Source organism: Vigna angularis, chromosome 1 (genome assembly GCF_016808095.1).
Source record: "Vigna angularis cultivar LongXiaoDou No.4 chromosome 1, ASM1680809v1, whole genome shotgun sequence".
Classification (NCBI taxonomy): domain Eukaryota; kingdom Viridiplantae; phylum Streptophyta; class Magnoliopsida; order Fabales; family Fabaceae; genus Vigna; species Vigna angularis.
The window spans coordinates 17455539-17476286 of record NC_068970.1 but is presented as its reverse complement, the minus strand read 5'-3'; the positions used below and the strand labels follow the sequence as shown (position 1 = coordinate 17476286).

The 20748-nt window shown below is 32.0% G+C and overlaps 2 protein-coding genes across 2 annotated transcripts; both read left to right on the top strand.

The window, feature by feature from the left end:
- The first annotated feature begins 7640 nt into the window (after positions 1 to 7640).
- Positions 7641 to 10681, top strand: LOC108332820 (thioredoxin-like protein AAED1, chloroplastic). Its single transcript, XM_017568124.2, has 7 exons — positions 7641 to 8054; positions 8552 to 8598; positions 8686 to 8800; positions 9811 to 9855; positions 9943 to 10002; positions 10115 to 10210; positions 10298 to 10681. The coding sequence occupies exons 1-7, from the start codon at positions 7641 to 7643 to the stop codon at positions 10415 to 10417; spliced, it is 897 nt and encodes a 298-aa protein (XP_017423613.2). The 3' UTR covers positions 10418 to 10681.
- A 656-nt stretch (positions 10682 to 11337) lies between these two features.
- LOC108333365 (thioredoxin-like protein AAED1, chloroplastic) lies at positions 11338 to 15797 on the top strand. The gene is made up of 7 exons (XM_017568790.2): positions 11338 to 11755; positions 12239 to 12285; positions 12364 to 12478; positions 14989 to 15033; positions 15116 to 15175; positions 15324 to 15419; positions 15505 to 15797. The coding sequence occupies exons 1-7, from the start codon at positions 11486 to 11488 to the stop codon at positions 15622 to 15624; spliced, it is 753 nt and encodes a 250-aa protein (XP_017424279.1). The 5' UTR covers positions 11338 to 11485; the 3' UTR covers positions 15625 to 15797.
- The last annotated feature ends 4951 nt before the right edge of the window (positions 15798 to 20748 follow it).

Here is a 20748-nt window from a genome sequence, read left to right as displayed (position 1 = left end):
CGTTATTGGTAGGCAACTGCACTATTGTGCAGCTTTGGAATCAAAATTATGATCATTGTGAACAAAATGGACAATCATTCAACCCCAAAGTTGATTTCCAGGTTTTGTTTTTCAAATAACACATATTGAAAGGGATTGTTCTGTATTTTCGAAGCATCGTCCAAATCAAAAGTGCGAGTTAGGAATCTTTATTGGTGGGGGAATGAAAATAACCTTTTACCTAATGAAAGTGATAAATAATTGAATGGCAGACAATATTTTAGAGTCAATTGTAAGAAAGGAAGTTAATAGAAAAGATTTATAAAGTGGTCAAAAACCTGCTATACTCTTTTATGGTATTGTTGGGAAGTTTTGCTGTTAAATTTGGAAACACAATAATTAAAAGCAAAACCTGGCTCACCCTGTTTTTATTGGATGAAGAAGTTGGGACGCTACACAACACTGACAGTGTGAGATATGAAAGTAAAGCTTAAAAGAGTGGGAAAATTAACTTAATATACTAAAACTTTTACTTAGGCTAGCCATTTATAGTCCTTCAGATGGAGACTACAAACATAGCCATAATGAATGATTGCTTAAAGTAAATGGTTTACCTAATTTTAACTACACTTACTATGCCAAATAAATTTCAGCACTTTACACATTCTATCAAATGCTATATATTTATGATATGAAGTGACTAATTTAGTTTATGGATTTTATACCATTAAGTTATTTATTATAATAATTGAATTACTTTTTCAATTAATATAATTCCTTTACAGCTAGCATGTTTTTTTTAAGTTAAATATATTTTTTGTCGTTAAATTATTTTTATAAAATTGGTTTTGACAGTTATATTATAATTCGTTTGTCATGTAAAAAATATTCCATAAACTGTTGTTGAAAAGCATGTTTTACATAAAATATAAAAAACAAAAAAAAAACATATTTAAACTTTTTTTTTAATTTCTAGTTAACCGTTACTTTGCAACGTAAAGATTTTAGTTTTAATTTTGCAAACCTCATGTCATATTAATTTTGTATAAACTTATAAAATGCGAAGATTGATAACTTGAGTGGCTAATAATTGAAAATTACTTGCATTTCAAATTATCCCAAACTTCATTTTATCTAGTGAATCATTATTATTTTAAGTTCATTTTTCGCCACGCCAAAAAAAAATATTATTTGAGAATTTTTAGTAATATATTTTATTATCCATTTTTATTATTGAATGAACATTATCAGAAGCTATAAAGTTACGAGTAAAACTCCTTGAATGAAAAAAAATGTCATTTTTAATAAATTTAATCAATAAAAAATAAGTGTTATATAATATGATGGCAACATATTTTTTATAGGCTGCATTAATTTCATTAGAAACATAACCGAAAATTTTCTAGTGCTTTTATCAAATATTGTACTCATAATATCATTGGGACAGCAAATGCATGAGTGAATAAAAAGGAATAAATTTTGATATGATTGGCAAATTATTTATCAACTTTGAAATGTCGTTAACATATCAAAATTCATAATGAAATAGTAAAATGTCTGATAAAGAAATATATTTTTTCCAATTTGGATGGTAGAAAAGATTATAAAAATAATAAATAATATTATGAAAGTAGTACTAATCATAAAATGGAATTTAACTTATAAATATTTTATTATTATTTTGATTTTTCTAAATGCAAATTACCTGTCATTTTTTTTATCTTAAAGGCATTATCATTTTTTTAATATTCAAAACTAAAGAGTGAAACACCAATTTCCCATTTCATGAATTTGACGGGGGAATTACTTTTTTAGTGGATCTATTCAAATTTTATCGCCCTCTTTCTTAAATTTCACTAATCAAATATTATTATTTTTCTCAATTTTATCTTATGTTTCCATTTTTCCTAAATATACCCATTAGAAAAATTCCTTACAGCCTAATGTTGTGTTCACTTGAGGCTAAATTATTGTTCACGCAGATTGGGAAGCAATGAATCAAAGGTAATCACGTGTTCACTTGCATCGATTTGCTTAGACGGATTGCACCTGATTTGCGGGATTGACACCTTTTTAATCACCCGCTGAGGAGACGAGATTTGAAAGGATCCAAATGGAAAAGTCTCATGTGCCCTTCGACAAATATATATTTACAGTGCATTGTTTGTAGCTTAATATATTCGATTCTATTACAAATATGAATTGATTCTAAGCATTTTAAAAACAGCAAACGCACTATGCACTCACGAGAGGGTGGAAGTGAACATTGAAGAATGGAAAAGTGAACGTTGCACAACAAAGATTTGTGAGGCCTGTGATGAGTTATTTCACACACAGATTGCACAGCAAAGAGTCCCATTCCTCACAGTACACACACAGTGACATTTTGAATCACTTTTGACCAGCGAAGAAGCATTAATATGTGGTTGGTTTGTTGTTGTTGTTGGTGTGCTAAATGAGGCAGAAGTTTGAGTTGAGTGTTGTGTTGTGGAAGTGAAGGAAGCTGTTGTGTCTGCAAGTGTGAACAAAGGTGCGTTCAGTGCGGAGGAAGAGAGAAAGCAAAGGTATGATTGTAGGTGTTTTGGAAAGTCTTTGTTATTTTTTAGGTTGCAGGGTCGTGGTAGATGAAGAAGATGACATTGAAGGGCAGCAAATGATGAAGAACGAAGTGTTTCATGAAGAACAGGAGTTGCGAAGGTGGAGAAGACGGTGGAGAAGACAAAGAACTGAAATCGTATTCGGTTCCAACACGCCTTATTCGATTACTCGCATCTGAACAAGAAAACGGGAAAGCGTATTCGGTTCATTTGTTGCGTATTCGGTTACGCCATTGCATGTATTCCATTCCCAGCTACGTATTCGGTTACGAAGGGTCATGTTGCAGCTTGTATTCGGTTCCCATTCTCATTTTTGGTTCGTGCTTGGTGGCTTGGTGGTTATGGCGAGTTGATGTTTGAGGAAGGTGGAGGTTGCAACGATGGTGGTGTAGGCATGTGACGAAGGTGCTGGTTGCAGCGTGTGGTTGGAACGTTGGTACTGCAAGCGTCGTGATCTGTCATGTTAGAGGAAGCACCACGCATGCAATGGTGGTTGAATCACTAGACGAAGTTGTCGGTGATGATGGATGATGGAGCAACCATTTGATGCTCGTTGAAGCAGCGATGAAGGTGTCCGTCATTGTGGAGGATGGCAACACGATGCGACGGCCAGTGAACCACTGCACGAAGGCCATTGAAGAGCTAGACAAAGGTGGAGGATGCCCAGACAACCAGATCTAGAGAAGAACACAACATGTGGAGGTGGTGGTTGAAATATGAGCACCCTTAACCGTTTGTTTGTGATGCAGGTTTTGAGTGGAGCTGTTGGACGTGCATTGTGAAGCTGGTGAACATCAACCCGTGAAGGTGGGAAGGTGGTGTGTGGTGGAAGGCGAAGGTGGTCCGTGGTGGAAGTTCATACACTTTGATTTGAGTTGGTATTTTTCGCTGGATTTGGAGTTTTGTTTCTTTACAGGGAAAGGATTTTATGATATTTGTTTGTAGGTATTGTGAAGGTGGTGGAATTGTGTTAAGCAGGATGTTTTTAATTTTTTACTCTTAATAAACATTTTTACAATTAAATATAACATTAACAAATATCATTTTATATCACTTTAATACCTAGAGGCATTTTGGTAATATTTAATTTCTACCAATTAAACAAATTTTTTAAAATTGTCACATTAATCAAATCCTACACTAATTTTCACAAACTTTACCTCTAAATCCACTCTCAATTACCTCCAAATCCACTCAAATAAACACACACAAAAAATACCCTCAAATCCACTCAATCACTCTCTCCCAAATCATCTCCCCCAATCACCCTCAAGTGAACACACCCTAAGTGATGTGATAACCACACTATGATGCTTGAAAAGTTTTGGTTATCAGATACTTTACGAGATAACACGATACATTTATTTTAAAAATATAATAAAATAATATATACGTGATATATATATATATATATATATATATATATATATATATATATATATATATATATATATATAATGTGATAAACATATATCTAAATCACTAGTAAAAAAAGAGGTTTTTAATTCGCACGTTATGTTTCGGTTTTATAAAAACCTAAGCGTATCAAAACGTGGTGGCAATTTCGTAATTTTTGCGAAACTATATGCCTCGGTTCAATTGGAATCGATGCCTAAAGGGTATACTGTCGCGATTCTCTGACCAATCGAGGCAAAATATCCTGTTTTTCCTCTACAAATCAGACTTTTCACCTGTCAGTTTTTTCAAAATTAGTCTACTGCCTCGGTTCTGTGCAGAACCGAGACAATATGTCCTGCCAAAAGCTGACAACCTCTGTATTTGAACGTTTCAAATCCATTTTGACAACCTCTACTACCTCGGTTCCATTTGAACTGATGTCATAAGGCTTTTATGCCTCGGTTTAACCGCGGACTGATGCCTATAGTTAGAAATATCTTTAAATTTTTCTATTTATAATTTTATTTTGAATTTTTTCTGAAAGGTTTACGTCTCGGTTATCTTTAAAATCGAGGCAGTAGAGTCTTATTGCCTCGGTTATCTACTTAACCGAGGTAATAGCTTCTTCGAATTTTAAATTTCAAACCTTTCATTCTCCCCTTTCATTCTTCCCTTTCATTCTCCTCTTCCACAAGCTTCTCACCACCACCATCCTCAACTCGCACTAGTCAAACTCAACCTTAGACTCACCTACAAATTGTTGTTTCTCATCTCGCGCGAATAGCTTGCAGATCTGCCGCCGCCGCCTCCACCACTGGTCGTCGCCCTTGCCTTCACCACTAGTCGTCGCCATTGCCTCCACCCTGTCGCTACCTCCACCATTGACCGCCATGATAAATTTTTTTAACCTATTGTTCCAAGTTGTTGCCTCTACTTCTCTTGTGCAACCTGCGTTGTTTGTTGTTGCCAATGACCGTTCGCCATCGCCACCAGCTATTCGTCACCGTCTTCGGCCGTTTGTCGCCACCTTCGATCATTCGTCGTCGTCTTCGATCGTTCGTTGTTGCCTTTGACCGTTTGTCACGCTGTTTTGTCGTCGTCTCTACTGTTGCAGATAAAAAAGAAAGAAAAATGATTTTGAAAGGCAAAAGTTCGAATTTTCTGGAAAAAAAAAACATTTACCACCTCGCTTCGAAACCAACCGAGGCAAAAGACTCTCACATACTGCCTCAGTTCAGAACCGAGACACAAAGACTACTCCTTTTTACCTCGCCTGTATATATCTCGGTTCAGGAACCGCTGCATATAAACGAAAATAACCAATGTCGTTTCCTTAATTGCACTAGTGAATAAAAAAAAAATTACATATATTAAATGCTATTAAAATAAAAAATTATAAATATATTGTCATTATAAAAATATTATTATTTTGTAAAATATACTGAGAAGTATCAGTAAAATATTTTAATTAGATATGAATAGGTACAGAACACAAATAAATAAATAAATAAATATATATATATATATATATATATATATATAATTGAAATATCAGTATATAATAGGAGATGTATAAGTTCGAAATATTTGGATTATATTTTTTCTTTAACTAATTTATAATTCATTTTTAATTTAAATTTTCTCATGATGTTGAACTATATTCTTATTAATTTTTGTTTATTGTAAGAATCTAAAAATTAGAATAGTTGAGAACGTGTTTTAAATAATGAAACTATATTTGTTTATTATTAAAACAAAAGGTATAAATAAAAACTCTATTAAGAGTCGAATTACATAAAACACATATAATTTCTCTAAAACTCATTCTCTGAGTATTTTCTATTTTTTTTCTTGGAGTTCTAACTACTAGGTTATCTCTTTGAAAATCCGAAAGTATCTAAGTAATCACATGATGGAGTTTAGTAGTATAATGTGTTGATGTAGAGATTCGGTCTTGGAAGTTATCGTAACACTCCAATAATTATTTCATCTCAAGTAGAGAAGGGAAGTTATATGGTAGAGAGTAGTACTAGGTCATAGTCTATGATTTGATTCTTTGGCCATAGGTGGTAGACGGACTAACATTGTGTGGTAGCTTGGGTGAGCAAGTTGTTTCACCACTACGAATACAAAACTTGTCGTAATCTGATATTACTATATATATTTGAATGGTCAAGTTTAAGTGTTATGAATCTGTTTATGTTTTGGTTTAAATTGATGATGTAATTATTATATATGGTTGAACATTTAAACTAAATTGTGATTGTTTCTTTGTAAAAGTTAGCTTACCCTTTTGTTTTGCTTATATGTTTGCTTCTGTTTCTCTTTTGTAATGATCACTTGATTAATGTGAGTAAAAAATGATGTTTTAGTGGAGCAGGTGCTGAGTAGTGAAAAAAATGATGTATAAACAGGATGATTAGTTTTTATGTATATTTGGAGTTTTGAAAAACTATTTTAAACCGTTTGTTTATATATAAATACTCTTAGTTTTAGAAACTTATTGTATATAAAGTTTGTTATTATGATTAAGTTTAGATAACTCTAATAACACTTTATAGTTTTTTTTTTGTTAAACTCCTTTAGTTGTCCCTATTTATGTAGGTTTTTCCCGATTTGATTCTCGTTTTTTTAAAATTCCTAATTGAGTCCTAAATAGTGCTAATTTGAATCAATTAGGCCCTTGTCGTTAAATTGTCTTAACAAGGTTAAATGAGGTGGGAAGTTGACGTGTCAAGTTTTTTAAACTCCGTTAAGTCAATTTAACGACTAATTGATTCAAATTAGTACCTATTATTGTTTATTGAATATATACTTTCGTAATAATGTTAAAACTATTAAAATAGATTGTTATACTTTTAAATGATTAAAACATTCGCATAAATATAATTTTAAAATAACTGCTATAAAAAAATATTAATTCTACCAAGTGTGTGTATGTGTTTTTAAGCCAAAAACCAGATATTATGTTAATAATATGAAACAAACAACTGAATTCATAAAAAATTCATGTTATTCTTTTCCTTAATTGTATCATGTTTTATATTTTTTCATATCATTCATATAATCAATTGTATTAATGCATAATGTTATAATTAAGTAAATATTTTAAGATACTATAATTAGCTTGATTATTTTATCAAATAATTATATGTAAACCCAACGTGATAAATAATAATAACTATTCATATAATTAATTTAATTATTTTATCAAAAACTGTTACAATACTAATTATACGATTAGTTTCCTTGTTTCAAAATTTTATTTTTGAATACAATTTAATTTATTTTACAATTTCAATAAACTTTACTGGCGAAAAATATGTATTTCTTATCTTTATTTATTTTAAAAAATAATATTAATAATAATGATTACATAAAATATAATGAATAATTTTGCAGTAATATTTCAATAATTTATTTTTATTTTTTAATTTTACACTATAATTAAGAGTAAACTAGAAATATTAAATTTGGATCTTATGAGTTTTTTTTTCTCAATAATAGAGTTTAAATTAACGAAAATAATTACCATAATACGATGAATAATATTACATTTAAAAATTATATTAATTTGATAATTTTAAGTTAATATTATTTTAAAAATATTAAACTAATTTACATTAAATTTCAATCCTAAAATTATAATTAATCTTAACAAAACTGATGTTAGGTTATGTGCGTGGAGAGCCGCTCCCGCCACGGAAATTTCTGTGGCTCTGCTCGTTGACATCATCCAACTTCTTCACGGTTTGCACCACCGTGGGAATTAGGGTTGCTATTGAATTCCACAACTTGGCCAACCAAACTATGGCAACTTTGCAATCTCTGTCACCTACTTTCCGTCCATCAATTCCAGCCCCAAATTCTCACGCTTTTCCGGCAGCCACTCCCTTTAATTCTTCCCCCAAATTCACTAGCTCAAAGGGCCTAAGTATCAGCCGCAGACACTCCATAATTTCTACAAGGTTTTCTAATTCCGAGTATAGTCCCCAAATCGCGGAAACTCTCGGTGATGTTAGCATTTTTACCGCTTCCGGCGAGCCAGTAAGGTTCAGTGATCTCTGGGACCAGAACCAGGTCAGTATACCTTCTATTTGTGTGTAAAGGCTTTCATCTTTATCACCTTTTCACACCCGTTCATTACTCCATCCTTGTTTGTTTTGTTCTTTCTCTGGGGGTTTGAACTAAATAACTAGTATAATTTGGTCTGGTTGGTTCTTACATCGTATGTTTGATCTTTTCTATTGCGTGTTTTAATTTGATGAATCCAACATGGTAGTGAACTAATGGAAATTATCCGTTCGTTTTATGAGCAAGGGTGATTGATATGCTTCTAATGCTAGCCTTACTGTGTATTGGATATTCCGACAGGTTTTCATATCACGCACTGCATCGATATTTCCATGGTTTTGGTTGCATTTTTATAATTTTCTTACTTTTATTTTATTAAAATATTCATACCAATGTCGATTATAATACTGTGAGAATCTGTGATATAAACTTTTTTATATTGATTTTAGATTAATTCCGTATGTTGTATTATATTAGTCTTAAATTAGTCTTAATTCTTTCAGGGAGTGGCTGTTGTGGCACTGTTGAGGCACTTTGGATGCCCGTGTTGGTAAACTGATCTCACGCTTAGTCATCAATTAAGACATATTTATGTGATAGTTCTTCTAATTTATGCCTTGTGGAATCTTGTTATTAGCTGGGAATTGGCTTCAGCCTTGAAAGAATCCAAAGAAAGGTTTGATTCAGCTGGTGTCAAACTAATTGCAGTGGGTATTGGTTCTCCCAATAAAGCTCGCATGCTTGCTAATCGAGTAAGTTGTGAGGCTTCCTTTGTCATTATGGCTTTTCCTGCCGAGGTCCATGCTTTAGAAAGTAACACAAAAATAAGTCATTGTTTTAGGGTTATTTGTTTGAGTTATTTTTTGACAATCATTGTTCGTTATATTAGTAAAGGACATCCCTTGTTAGTTTAGGTGTGATTAAATCAGGAAAGGATGATTCTGGTAAACTTTGAAGTCAACGAAGACTAATTTTTAGTTAAGGTTTTGGATTTGGGATGACAATTTAACCTAAACCCAACTGATACTTATAAAAAGTACTTCCAATGAATGAGGTTTTGTTTATTAAACGGCCCAGAGTTAGGTCTAGTTAAATGATACTTTGAAGGTCTGGGTTTGGACATCACAGTAGGCAACCTCCCGTTTTACCCACACTCTCATGAGTTTATATTTGTTATATTTTATAATTAAGATTTGAAAGATCTTTCAATCTTTCGTAGTTGAGTTGGATGTTGAACTTTTGAGTTAATGTTTTTTGTTTTATTGGTTTTTCATGGCTAATTTAAAATAATATTGTTGTTTCACCAGTTTGTAGAAAAAGGACATTTTAAAAGAAAGTATATTCTATATAACTAAAATGGAGATGATGGATTTATATCATATGCCCGTGTTTGTATTACCTATCAACTATGGACACTAAAATAGATACCCTATATAAACCCACAGTATCGATCGTCGTCCCTTAAAGTATCTATCATTCTAATGAGATTTAGTTTCAGTTGACAGTCTCAAAACTTGAGTGTATTTCAGTTGAGTGGTCTGCGATTCAAATTTAAATCCATTTTATTGAAGTTCACCCTTTCTGTTGCTTATTGACTCAAGTTTAGCAGTGGAATGGTCATTTTTATCTTAACCAGGCACAGAGTTTCAATCTCTGTTTGAATTTTGAAGACTTCATGTAAATGAACAATTTGTATTATATTGATATGAACATGTTCGTGATATCAGAACTGATATTTTTGTCTTGATGTTTTTTTCTTTAGTTACCATTTCCAATGGATTGTCTTTATGCTGATCCGGATCGCAAGGTAAAATATGCTTGGGATGGCTAGTGGAACATTCACCCACATAACTCATCTTTTAGTTGAATATTAACCAATTTGACATTCCTTCAGGCATATGATGTTTTGAACCTTTACTATGGTTTTGGTCGAACTTTCTTCAATCCAGCCAGTGTAAGCTCAGCCTCTAACATCTTTGAAGTTACATTTATTTTTTGGAAGCATTTGTAATTTATGCATGCAGCACTGCTGATTATACTTTTTTACCATACATTTGATATCACAGGCAAAGGTGTTTTCTAGATTTCATGCTCTGCAGAAAGCTGTCAAGAACTATACAATTGAAGCCACTCCAGATGATAGAAGTGGTGTGTTGCAGCAGGTTGATACATTAATCTGACAGCAAAAAGATGAAAGCAATATTATGCATATTGTATCCCCTGAAATACTGATCTTTTCTATTTTTCAGGGAGGGATGTTTGTGTTCAGAGGAAAAGAGCTGCTGTATGCGAGGAAAGACGAAGGGACAGGTGACCATGCCCCCTTAGATGATGTTTTTAATGTCTGCTGCAAAGCTCCTGTTGCCTAAAGAAGTAAAAATTTGCATAGTTTAGGAAATAGTAGACGAGATTTCCCTGAATCTTATCGGTGACAACATATTGCATGTAAGGTATGATTAAAAGTCATTTACACATAAACTCAATTTCAGTAGCAAAAGTAGATATAGAAGTAGTGATTGTAATATACTAGTCCGAAACCCGGGCATATGCACGGGTCCTTTTTTTGTTTTTTGTAATTTGTGTTCAGAAAATTAACATAATTATTAATATATTTAAATAATTTATTTATGTAAGTATATTTAAGTTTTATAATTAATTATTAATGTAATGTTTGATTGCTTTAAGTTGATTTTGTATTAAACGGACCATATTATAATAATGTAAGATACTTTGTCAGTAACTGATTTTGTGTATGAATTTTTCGGGTGTTTTTTTTTTCAACTTGTGTTAGGAAAGTTAATTAATTATTATTATATTTAAAAGGTAATTTATTCACATAATTATGTTTAAGTGTTATAAATATAATATTTAAATAAAGAGTTTGATTATATTGATTGAAATAAAATGATTAATCAATATTATTACAACATATATTTAAATATTTAATAATACCTTATGAATAGTTAAATTTATAACAAAAATTAAATTGGTGTATTTTATAAATTTGTATAATACCAATACTAATACTACTAATAGTAATAATAGTATTATAATTAAATAATAATACTAATAGTATTTGGACACTAATAGTATTTGGACACCGCTCTTGCTTCAACAAATTAAATTAACTAAAATAATAACATTAATACCACGCATAATATTACGTTTAAAAATTAAAAACTTTTACAATTTATTATAATTTGATAATTTTAAATTAATATTATTTTAAAAATATTAAACTAGTTTACATTAAATTTCAATCCTAAAATTATAATTAATCTTAACAAAACTGATGTTAGGTTATGTGCGTGGAGAGCCGCTCCCGCCACGGAAATTTCTGTGGCTCTGTTCGTTGACATCATCCGTCTTCGTCCACGGTTTGCACCACCTTGGGAATTAGAGTTGCTATTGAATTCCAAGACTCCGCCTAGCAAACTATGGCAACTCTGCAATCTCTGTCACTTACTTTCCGTCCATCAATTCCAGCCCCAAATTCTCACGCTTTTCCGGCAGCCACTCTCTTTAATTCTTCCCCCAAATTCATATTCTCAAATGGTCTCCGTGTCAGCCTCAGACATTCTATAATTTCTCCAAGGGTTTCCAATTCCCAGTATAGTCCCCAAATAACGGAAACTCTCGGTGATGTTAGCATTTTTACCGCTTCCGGCGAGCCAGTAAGGTTCAGTGATCTCTGGGACCAGTACCAGGTCAGTATGCCTTCTATTTATGTGTAAAAGCTTTCATCTTTACCCGTATCATACCCCTTTATTACTCCATCCTTGTTTGTTTTGTTCTTTATGCGGGGGTTTTTAACTAAATAACTAGTTTAATTTGGTTTGATTGGTTCTTGCATTGTGTGTCTGTATTGCGTGTTTTAATTTGGTGAAGTGAACATGAAAGTGAACTAACGGAAATTATCCGTTGGCTTTTTGAGCAAGAGTGATTAATATGCTTCTAATGCTAGGCTTAATGTATATTGGATATTCGGATAGGTATTCATTTACGCACTGCTTCGATGTTTCACATGTCGATTATAATACTGTGAGAATTAGATATCTTTTGAAATTTATCATGTCTATAATGATTTCTTCTCCATTTTAAAATATGACTTCTCTTCTGTGATATAAACTTGTTATGCTAATGTTAGATTAATTTCGTATGTTGCATTAGATTAGTCTTAATTCATGCAGGGAGTGGCTGTAGTGGCACTATTGAGGCACTTTGGATGCATTTGCTGGTAACTGATCTTCAGCTAATCAAGATTTGTTTGAGAGATAGTATTTCTAATTTATGCCTTGTCTGTTCTTGTTAAAAGTTGGGAATTGGCATTGACCTTGAGAGAATCGAAAGCAAGATTTGATTCAGCTGGTGTGAAGCTAATTGCCGTGGGTGTTGGTACTCCCAATAAAGCCCGCGTTCTTGCTGAAAGAGTAATTTCTCTGTCCACCTTTGTCATTTTGTTGTATGCTCTAAAATATAATATAAAAACAAAGCTAGACATAGGCCATACAAGTAATCCGAGGTTCGTATTAGTTTAGGCGAGACATTAGATATGGAGAGATAGAATCCTATAAAATCTTGGAATCGACTAATGCTAATTTAGGTGAAGGTTTTTAGATTGGATGACAAATCATTGATAATCATAAAAATCACTTAGAATGAAAGATCTTTCACTGTTTTGTAAATAAGTTAGATTGTAAGAAGTTTAAATTAGTGCCTTTTGTAGTTTATTTTTGGGAAACTATTTTCATAAATATTAAATGACATTCATACCTCTTTATTAAAAGTTGAATTAGAAGATTTGTTTTTAAATTTGAGTGTGATATCACTATTATGTCTTGCAATGGAATTTCTTCGGTCTATTGGGTTAGAGATTAATATGTAAACTTATCTAAGGAGACTTTAAAAATGAGAACAATGTTTCTTAAATTGAATTAATCTATTTTTTGAAATAGTGTTTATTTATCATATTTTAAAATTTTAATATTTAATTTTTATATTTTTTTATTTAAGTTTTAGTGAGTATACTATTTTAAATAAAAAATAAGGGATGTGATTGTTCCTTTCTTAAAAGCTTAAAAATGTAAATGCCTTTTTAAAAAAAAAAACACGAGGAGGTAGATGTGTGTCTCATTTTATTAAAAATATAAGGGATGTGTATATATTTTAAAAATAAAAGAAGATGTTAGTGTCATTTAGCATTACTTCGAATATGTAAGTGCAATTAATTTTAATATTAAAACACTATTATTGTTTTATCACTTTGTACAAAAAAAATAAACAAAAAAAAGTACATTAAAAAAACAGTATATTGCATTACAATAAAACTGAGAGAATGGGTTTAATATATGTTGTATATCTATGGAGCGAGTGCTAGCAACTCATTTTCAATATGCTCACTTGATTAAAATTTATTAAAAATTACAATATCATGAGAGGTTTATTAAATAGCACGAGACTCACAAAACATTTGTAATTTTTAATTAAGTGCTAAGTTCAAAGAATGTATTTCTATTAATATTTCTCATACCTATTATTAAGTAGTGTGAAAATAGAGTGTTTAATATCTCTCAAACATTGTAGAAATAAGATGAAGACAGAAGAAATGTATGATAAAAAAAGAAGATAAATTGTGTTATAGGAAAATGATGGAGGATAAAAGTGTGAATTCTATTGGAAGTCCTACATCAACTAGAGATAAGACCAATTTAAAGTGTATAAGTGGGTTTAAACCTCACCTTAAAAGCCGTTTTGTGGGGTTGAGTTATGTTTAAAATCCACTTCTTAACATGGTATCAGAGCTATGGTTAGAGTTTATCTTAACGATATTTGTTGTTTGTTGGACATATTGTTCCACCCGTTATCAGACCGGTATTGGACCACCCATTAATGTCTAGTCTCACGCTCGAGATGTATATACCTCGACGTGAGAGGGTGTGTTGGAAGTCTCACATTGACTAAAGATAAGACCAATTTAGAGAATATTAGTGGGTGCAAACCACACCATACAAACCGGTTTTATGTAGTTGAGTTAGGCTTAAAATCCATTTCTTAACAAATCTCATAATTTTTTATTTCTCTATAAAGTAACAAAAATAACTAATAAATGCAAAGTAAATAATCAATTACCTCGGCGTGAGGGGGTATGTTGGAAGTCCTACATCAACTAGAAATAAGGTCAATTTAGAGTATATAAGTGAGTGCAAATCTCACCTTACAAACTGATTTTGTGAGAGTTGAGTTAGGCTTAAAGTCCACGTCTTAACAAATCCCATAATTTTTTATTTCTCTATAAAGTAACAAAAATAACTAATAAATGCAAAGTAAATAATCAATTACGATGAAAACATAATTGTCTACAGTTTATAATGCAACATATATGGTACCAGAGAATCATAATCAACTATGACAGATAAACCTAATCAATTAGGTACCAACATAACTGATAGTTCACTAAATAAAAGTATTCAAATAACTATTTTACATTTTTCTGTTTTTTTAATCAAGCATATATGTAATATATTTCTACTTTATCTCTCACATTTATTTTCTTGTATGAAATTGAATACAGGTAATGTTTTTAAATGCGCATACGCACACACTCCAGTTTATAATCTGCCTAAATTCTATTCATTGGTTCCATCAAGTATCATACTTGTGAAGTTTACTTTTAGTTATTAGTCCTGGGTATATTTTGGCTTAGCTGTTTGTGATTCAATTTTAAATCCATTTCATTGAAGGTTCATCATTTGTGTCCTAAATTCGCGCGACGATAGCAGTATAATGGTCATCTTTACCTTGATCTGGCCTAGTTTTGCTTCTCTATCTGAAATTGGAAGACTTTTAATGCAAACTTACCTGTATGTATTAATAGTGGTATGAACATGTTCTTCATATCAAAACTGATATTTTCTCTCTATCTTGATATTTGCACTGACAGTTACCATTCCCAATGGATTGCCTTTATGCTGATCCTGAGCGCAAGGTAAGATGTGGTTAGCTACCTCAACATTCACCTACTTGACATATCTTTTAGTTCAATATGGTCTAATATCCCCTTCTTTCAGGCATATAATGTTTTGAAACTATACCATGGTTTGGGCCGAACTTTCCTCAACCCTTCCAGTGTAAGCTTAGACCTCCCACTTCTCCATAAATAAATAAAAAAAAAACATAGACAAATAGAATATATATGTGTGTGAGTGAGTGAGAGAGAGATTAACAATTATGCATGCTGATTAATATACCTTTTTAACCTTAAAATTTATAACACAGGCAAAGGTGTTTTCAAGATATGATTCTCTGCAGAAAGCTGCGGAGAACTATACAATTGGAGCTACTCCAAATGATATAAGCAGTGTATTGCAACAGGTTGATACATTAATCTGGAAGCAAAAGTGATAAAAATAGTTCTACCATGTTTCCCTATAGTATTGATTCGTTTTTGTTTTTTCAGGGAGGAATGTTTGTGTTCAGAGGAAAGGAGCTATTATATGCAAGGAAAGACGAAGGGACAGGTGATCATGCCCCATTAGATGATGTTTTAGAGGTCTGCTGCAAAGTTCCTGTTGCCTAATGCTGTATTTTATAGAATTTTAAATTCTCATAACTGTAATAATGTTCAATTTAAGAAGATTTGTTTCAGTAAATTAGATTTCCTTGAATCATATCGGCAACAACATATTGGAAGTTGTGGATTTGATTAAAAAATCATATACAAATATTGTAGTCTAATCTAGAAATATGCTGTCTATATATAGTTCACTGAATTCAATTTTATAGTGCAAACTTGATTTGGAAATGATGATTATAATTACGTTTTCCGTTCATGTTTGAATCATTATGAATGGTTATATTTAGTTGCCAATCGGTATATGGCTAAAGATGTACAGCGAAAGGTATGTGCCAAGTGTTATCTACCGAGAGATTCAAAATAGCGGTAAGAATAATATGATTGTAAACATGTTTTCTTTGCCTCTCAACTGTCATTTAGTGCTTTTGGTGTCTGTTTTATTTTTCTTCTTTTCTTTCGCATTTTTTAATGTATGTGTATACAAATTACTAGAGCAGTCTTGGTCCATGAGTCAGTTCTATAGTTCACCTTTGAATAAGCTTTATTTTTCTCTCAAACGAAGGAGTCAACAAAAAGTTTCAATCTCCAAAAATCCATCTCAAGTGAGTTAGGTGATAGGTGAGGGGTAAGATGAGTTTGACTTCACTATAAAGACTTTTATTAACTCTTAAAAACAACACATTTAGCCTAGGTCAGAGGTTAAGGTTGAGTCGTATTGGATAGAAGGTCGAGACGACCCGATTCGAGCATAAGGTCAAAACGTGTTGGTCCAGGTCAAAGGTTGAGACAGGTCGGTCCAAGCTGAAGGTCGAGACATGCCTATCTGGGCCAAATGTTGAGACTAGCCGATTCAGGCTGAAGGTTAGGATGGGTCGGTTCGGGTTGAAAGTTGAGATTCGTCGACTCGAATCGAAGGTCGAAATGGATCGATTTAGGTCAAAGGTCAAACTAACTTGGCTTGGGCCGAAGGTCGAAACTGATCGACCCAGACCGAAGGTTAAGACAAATTGGCCTAGACCTGGACGGATGTCGAGACAAGTCAGCCTTGGCCGGAGGTCGATACAAGTTGGCTTAGGTCGAAAGTCAAGTCAGGTCGACCCGGGTTAAAGGTCAAGACACGTTGGCCAAAACTAAATGTTGAGACGCGCTGACCCGGGCCAAAGGCCGAGACAAGTTCGACTCGTGTTAATGGTTGAGCCAAGCCGACTCATGTTGATGGTTAGAATAAGGCATCCCAGGTTGAAGGTTTAGATAGGTTACCTTAGACTAAAGGTCTAGAGGGCTGAAATTTGAGACTGGTCGTGAGGGGTAGATTTGGGTATATGGTCGAGGTAGGTCGTTCTTGATCGAATATCGAGATAGGCCTTCTTGGAATGAAGGTCATGACGAGTGGATCCAAGCAAAAGGTCGAGATAAACTAACCCAAAAAGTCAAGATATGTTGACCCACGATGAAGGTTGGGACACGTGACCTAAAACGAATGTCAATTAGAGCTTAAGTTTTGGCTCTCATACTAATTTTTTTATGTCTAATAATATATTTAAAATAATAATATTTTTTTCATGTTTAAACATGAGTTGGCCTGGTCTATATGGTTTTGTGATCATTTTGACTTTGTGAACTTTTCCAATTGAAGACTTTTGGATCTTGATCGTTGGGCAAGGATTTGGAGTTGACCAAATTGACAACTCTACTCAAGATAAAACCTTTCATTGAGTTTAGGAAAGTTCAAACTCTTCTTTGTTGACGAATATGTCGGGCTTTGTTGTGTGGTTCTAGGCCTACATCATCTACATTTTCTCAAGACGAGCTTATTATTTTTAGGCCAAATTCTTTTTATTGTAATTAATCTTTGAGGGTATTTGTCCGTGTAAGTTCTTGTGGTTGTAAAATCTTTAAGGAAAATACATGATCAATGATTGAATTCATATATTTTCACTTTTAGATCCTGTTAATTGATAGAATAGTGAGGGAACGTATGTTTGATTTGACTCTTATCAATTCTTTTCGCGCTAGCGAGTTGAAGATAGCTCCATTTGTTGGTGTAAGAAAATATTAGGTATATTCCCTTACAACTTTGTTAAGTTATATATTACGGAGGAAATTCGTCATTCCTAAAAGTGTTTTTGAATTAAGGGGAGGATTTGAGAGAAAATGTGTGAATGAATTTGAGAAAATAGATAAGTGATAGTAGTATTGTTTGCTTTAAGAAATAGATAGAAAGATTTGAAGGTAAAGTTTGTTAAATTTTGTGAATGATTTGAAGAATGTGATAGATAAAAAAATATTTTAATAAATTAAAATATAATATTACTCTTTTATCCTATAATTAAAATTAATAGAAAATCAATTTTATTTACATAAAAATAATTTAGAATTAATAGAAAATATAATCTATTTAGTTGGAATAAAATTTTAGTAGATATAATAAATTTAAAATAAAATATGATTGATTGAAAAATTATTTTAATGGTTTGTTGAATTAAAAAATTAATAATATTATTAGTTATTAATAGGTGTATCCAAGAGATCTCCTTCTACATCTCTTAGTGCATTCAATATATTGCTCTTCGTTAACAAAATGAACAAAATGAACCGACACAATAAAAATATAAAAAAACATTGTAAAATGAAAATGTGATCTGACCATCTTTTCTAATCCTTTGTAATCTTTTTACTCAACAGATGGATGTGGATTAACTGCCCAAATTGTGGCTCTTACATTCCCGTAAATAAGGAGAAACAAACACAGAATTCCGTCCGTTGCTACTGTATTTAAGCTGAAAGAAACACAACCTAAATAATGCATCTGAGGATAAAACGAGGGCAGGGGTGCAGGTAACCCGGTCTAACCTGATTGGGATGGGATGGCCATTCTTTTCGAGACATTTTACATTGTTTTGGTCCAATCCACTCATAAGCCAGAAATGTCGACATGTATTGTGGGGTTCTGATTATAAAGTAAAAGTACATAACAAATAAAAGAATGTATCCACTGAACAGTGCCTTCCTGTTGCAGCTCATATATATGATAGGCACCTGTTAGTCACCCCAATCTTGGGCGAAAGCTTTGGCTTTTCCTGTTTCTAAACAACCACACAATACAACCATACATTAAAACTTACTTTCCCATCACATCATCACTTCAAAAAATATTATATTATTCCACCACTGTTTATCTATGTATAGCCATAAAACCTAACTGATATATATATATATATATATATATATATATGAAAAGGGATTAAGTTATTCTAAAAGCAACGTAAAAGAAATATTTTAACCTTCCACTTTTTAAATTAATGTTTCATGGTAAAATTAAAAGGATGAAAGATTGATATTTGTTAAAATGACTTAAAAGAAGTATGATATGATAGCTAGATTATTCTCCTTGGACTTAAAATCACATTATCTCAATTAAGGGTGGATGTGTTGTTAGTATACGTGGGATCTATATAATGAGAGTTTGGTTTTTTACTGTTGGTGTGAAAAAAGGGTGTAGGTGTGTGCAGGGCTAGAAGTAATGTAGAATAGGTAGTGGTGGTGTTGTGTGAAAACTAGGATAAAAGGGTGGTGGTGGGTTTATACCGTAAGTTATAGATGATAGAAGGTACAAATTCTTTGGATATTTGAAGGATAAGGAGGGTAAAAGGGAAAGGGAAATGTTGAATGTTGCGGTCAGCAAAGTAGTCATAAAAGAGATTCTCATAAAAGAGTACGACATGCAACATTAATGCCGAGAGAAGAAAGAGAGAGGAAATGGACTGGGCGTAGGGTAAAGTTAACCAAGGAAGAGAAATGCAGAGAAAAATGGTATTGGGTTCAATGAAAGGGTTACTTAAATACATGTCCTCAGAAAGAGAAAGTGCACAAAGACCTTTTCTTCTCATGCCATACTATATCATTCACAGGGTTCTGTGTTGCCAATCAGATTAGTTGCTATCCATTTCCACTTTTTTTCTGTTCAATCCTTACGCTCGTTTAGGCAATTTTCTTTAGATTCCTGTTCAAATCAACACAACCCAATTCCTTTGCTTTATCTACAATCTTTCAAAAAGCTGTCATTCAAAAATGTAAATTCCCTGTGTTCACATTATTAAACTCGACCATGTTCTAACTAACCAATACTAGATTCTGGTTTAGGTGATCATTGTCGAGTCCAGAGAGTGTTCACAAAAAAGATACCATATTAATAAGAATTGAACTCAAATTATATAAAAAATTAACACCATTTTTTATTTAAAACTTTAAAACAACAAGTCTTTAATTTTTATATAATGTTTTCGTTTTTATTTAATGTTAGACTTGTACTTATACTTAAATTATCAATCTTCGCATATCAACCTATTTAACTACTCGAATTATCAACTTTCATATATCAACCTATTTAACTAAGTGGTCTTGTTGTTAGACAAAAACACGAACTATCTTTTATTATTTTTTATTTAAAACTTTAAATAACAAGTTTTTCATTTTTATATAATATTCTACTTCTTTATTTTTATTTAACATGGACTTATACTCGTACTCGAATTTCCAACCTTCCCATATCAACCTATTTAACTAAGTGGTCTTGTTCTTAGACAAATACACGTTCTATCTTTTACCATTTATTTCGGATACGAGGCACAAATACGTTCTAACAGTAGTAGATATTATGGGATTTCATGCACTGTTATAAGAAAAAATTGTGTTTTATGTTTCCTTCCTTATTCACCATGAAAAGTTCCTGTGATGGTTTTTTTTTTGGGTATGATTTTTGGAGCAGTTCTACACTCTCATTGAAAGTCTAATTTATCCTCCATCTTTCACTAGTTACAGTTCCAGACATATTTTGTGGTGTGCAAAAGTAAAATTGGCCTGATAAATCCTCCTTTCAAAGTTACCAGTTCCACAACCAATATGAATAGAAAATTAGCATTTTAAGCTCGTCAGTTTACTTATCCTGTGCCCTCAGCTTTTCTTTAAGCAAAATTAAAATTAAAAAATTAATTTAAAGAATTAATCTTTTTTTATCATATTACTTAAAAAATATTCATACATATAATAATATTATAATTTAGATTAATATACATCAATTTTTAATTATTAATTAAAATTGAGTAATTTATTTTATAAAAACCAGAA

Coding starts and splice junctions, on each gene's coding strand:
- LOC108332820 (XM_017568124.2), top strand. CDS start 7,641: ATGTTAGGTTATGTGCGTGGAGAGCCGCTCCCGCCACGGAAATTTCTG. Junction 9,856..9,942: donor ATGCTGATCCGGATCGCAAG/GTAAAATATGCT, acceptor ACATTCCTTCAG/GCATATGATGTTTTGAACCT. Junction 10,211..10,297: donor GAAGTGGTGTGTTGCAGCAG/GTTGATACATTA, acceptor TCTATTTTTCAG/GGAGGGATGTTTGTGTTCAG.
- LOC108333365 (XM_017568790.2), top strand. CDS start 11,486: ATGGCAACTCTGCAATCTCTGTCACTTACTTTCCGTCCATCAATTCCA. Junction 11,756..12,238: donor ATCTCTGGGACCAGTACCAG/GTCAGTATGCCT, acceptor TAATTCATGCAG/GGAGTGGCTGTAGTGGCACT. Junction 15,176..15,323: donor CTTTCCTCAACCCTTCCAGT/GTAAGCTTAGAC, acceptor TTTATAACACAG/GCAAAGGTGTTTTCAAGATA.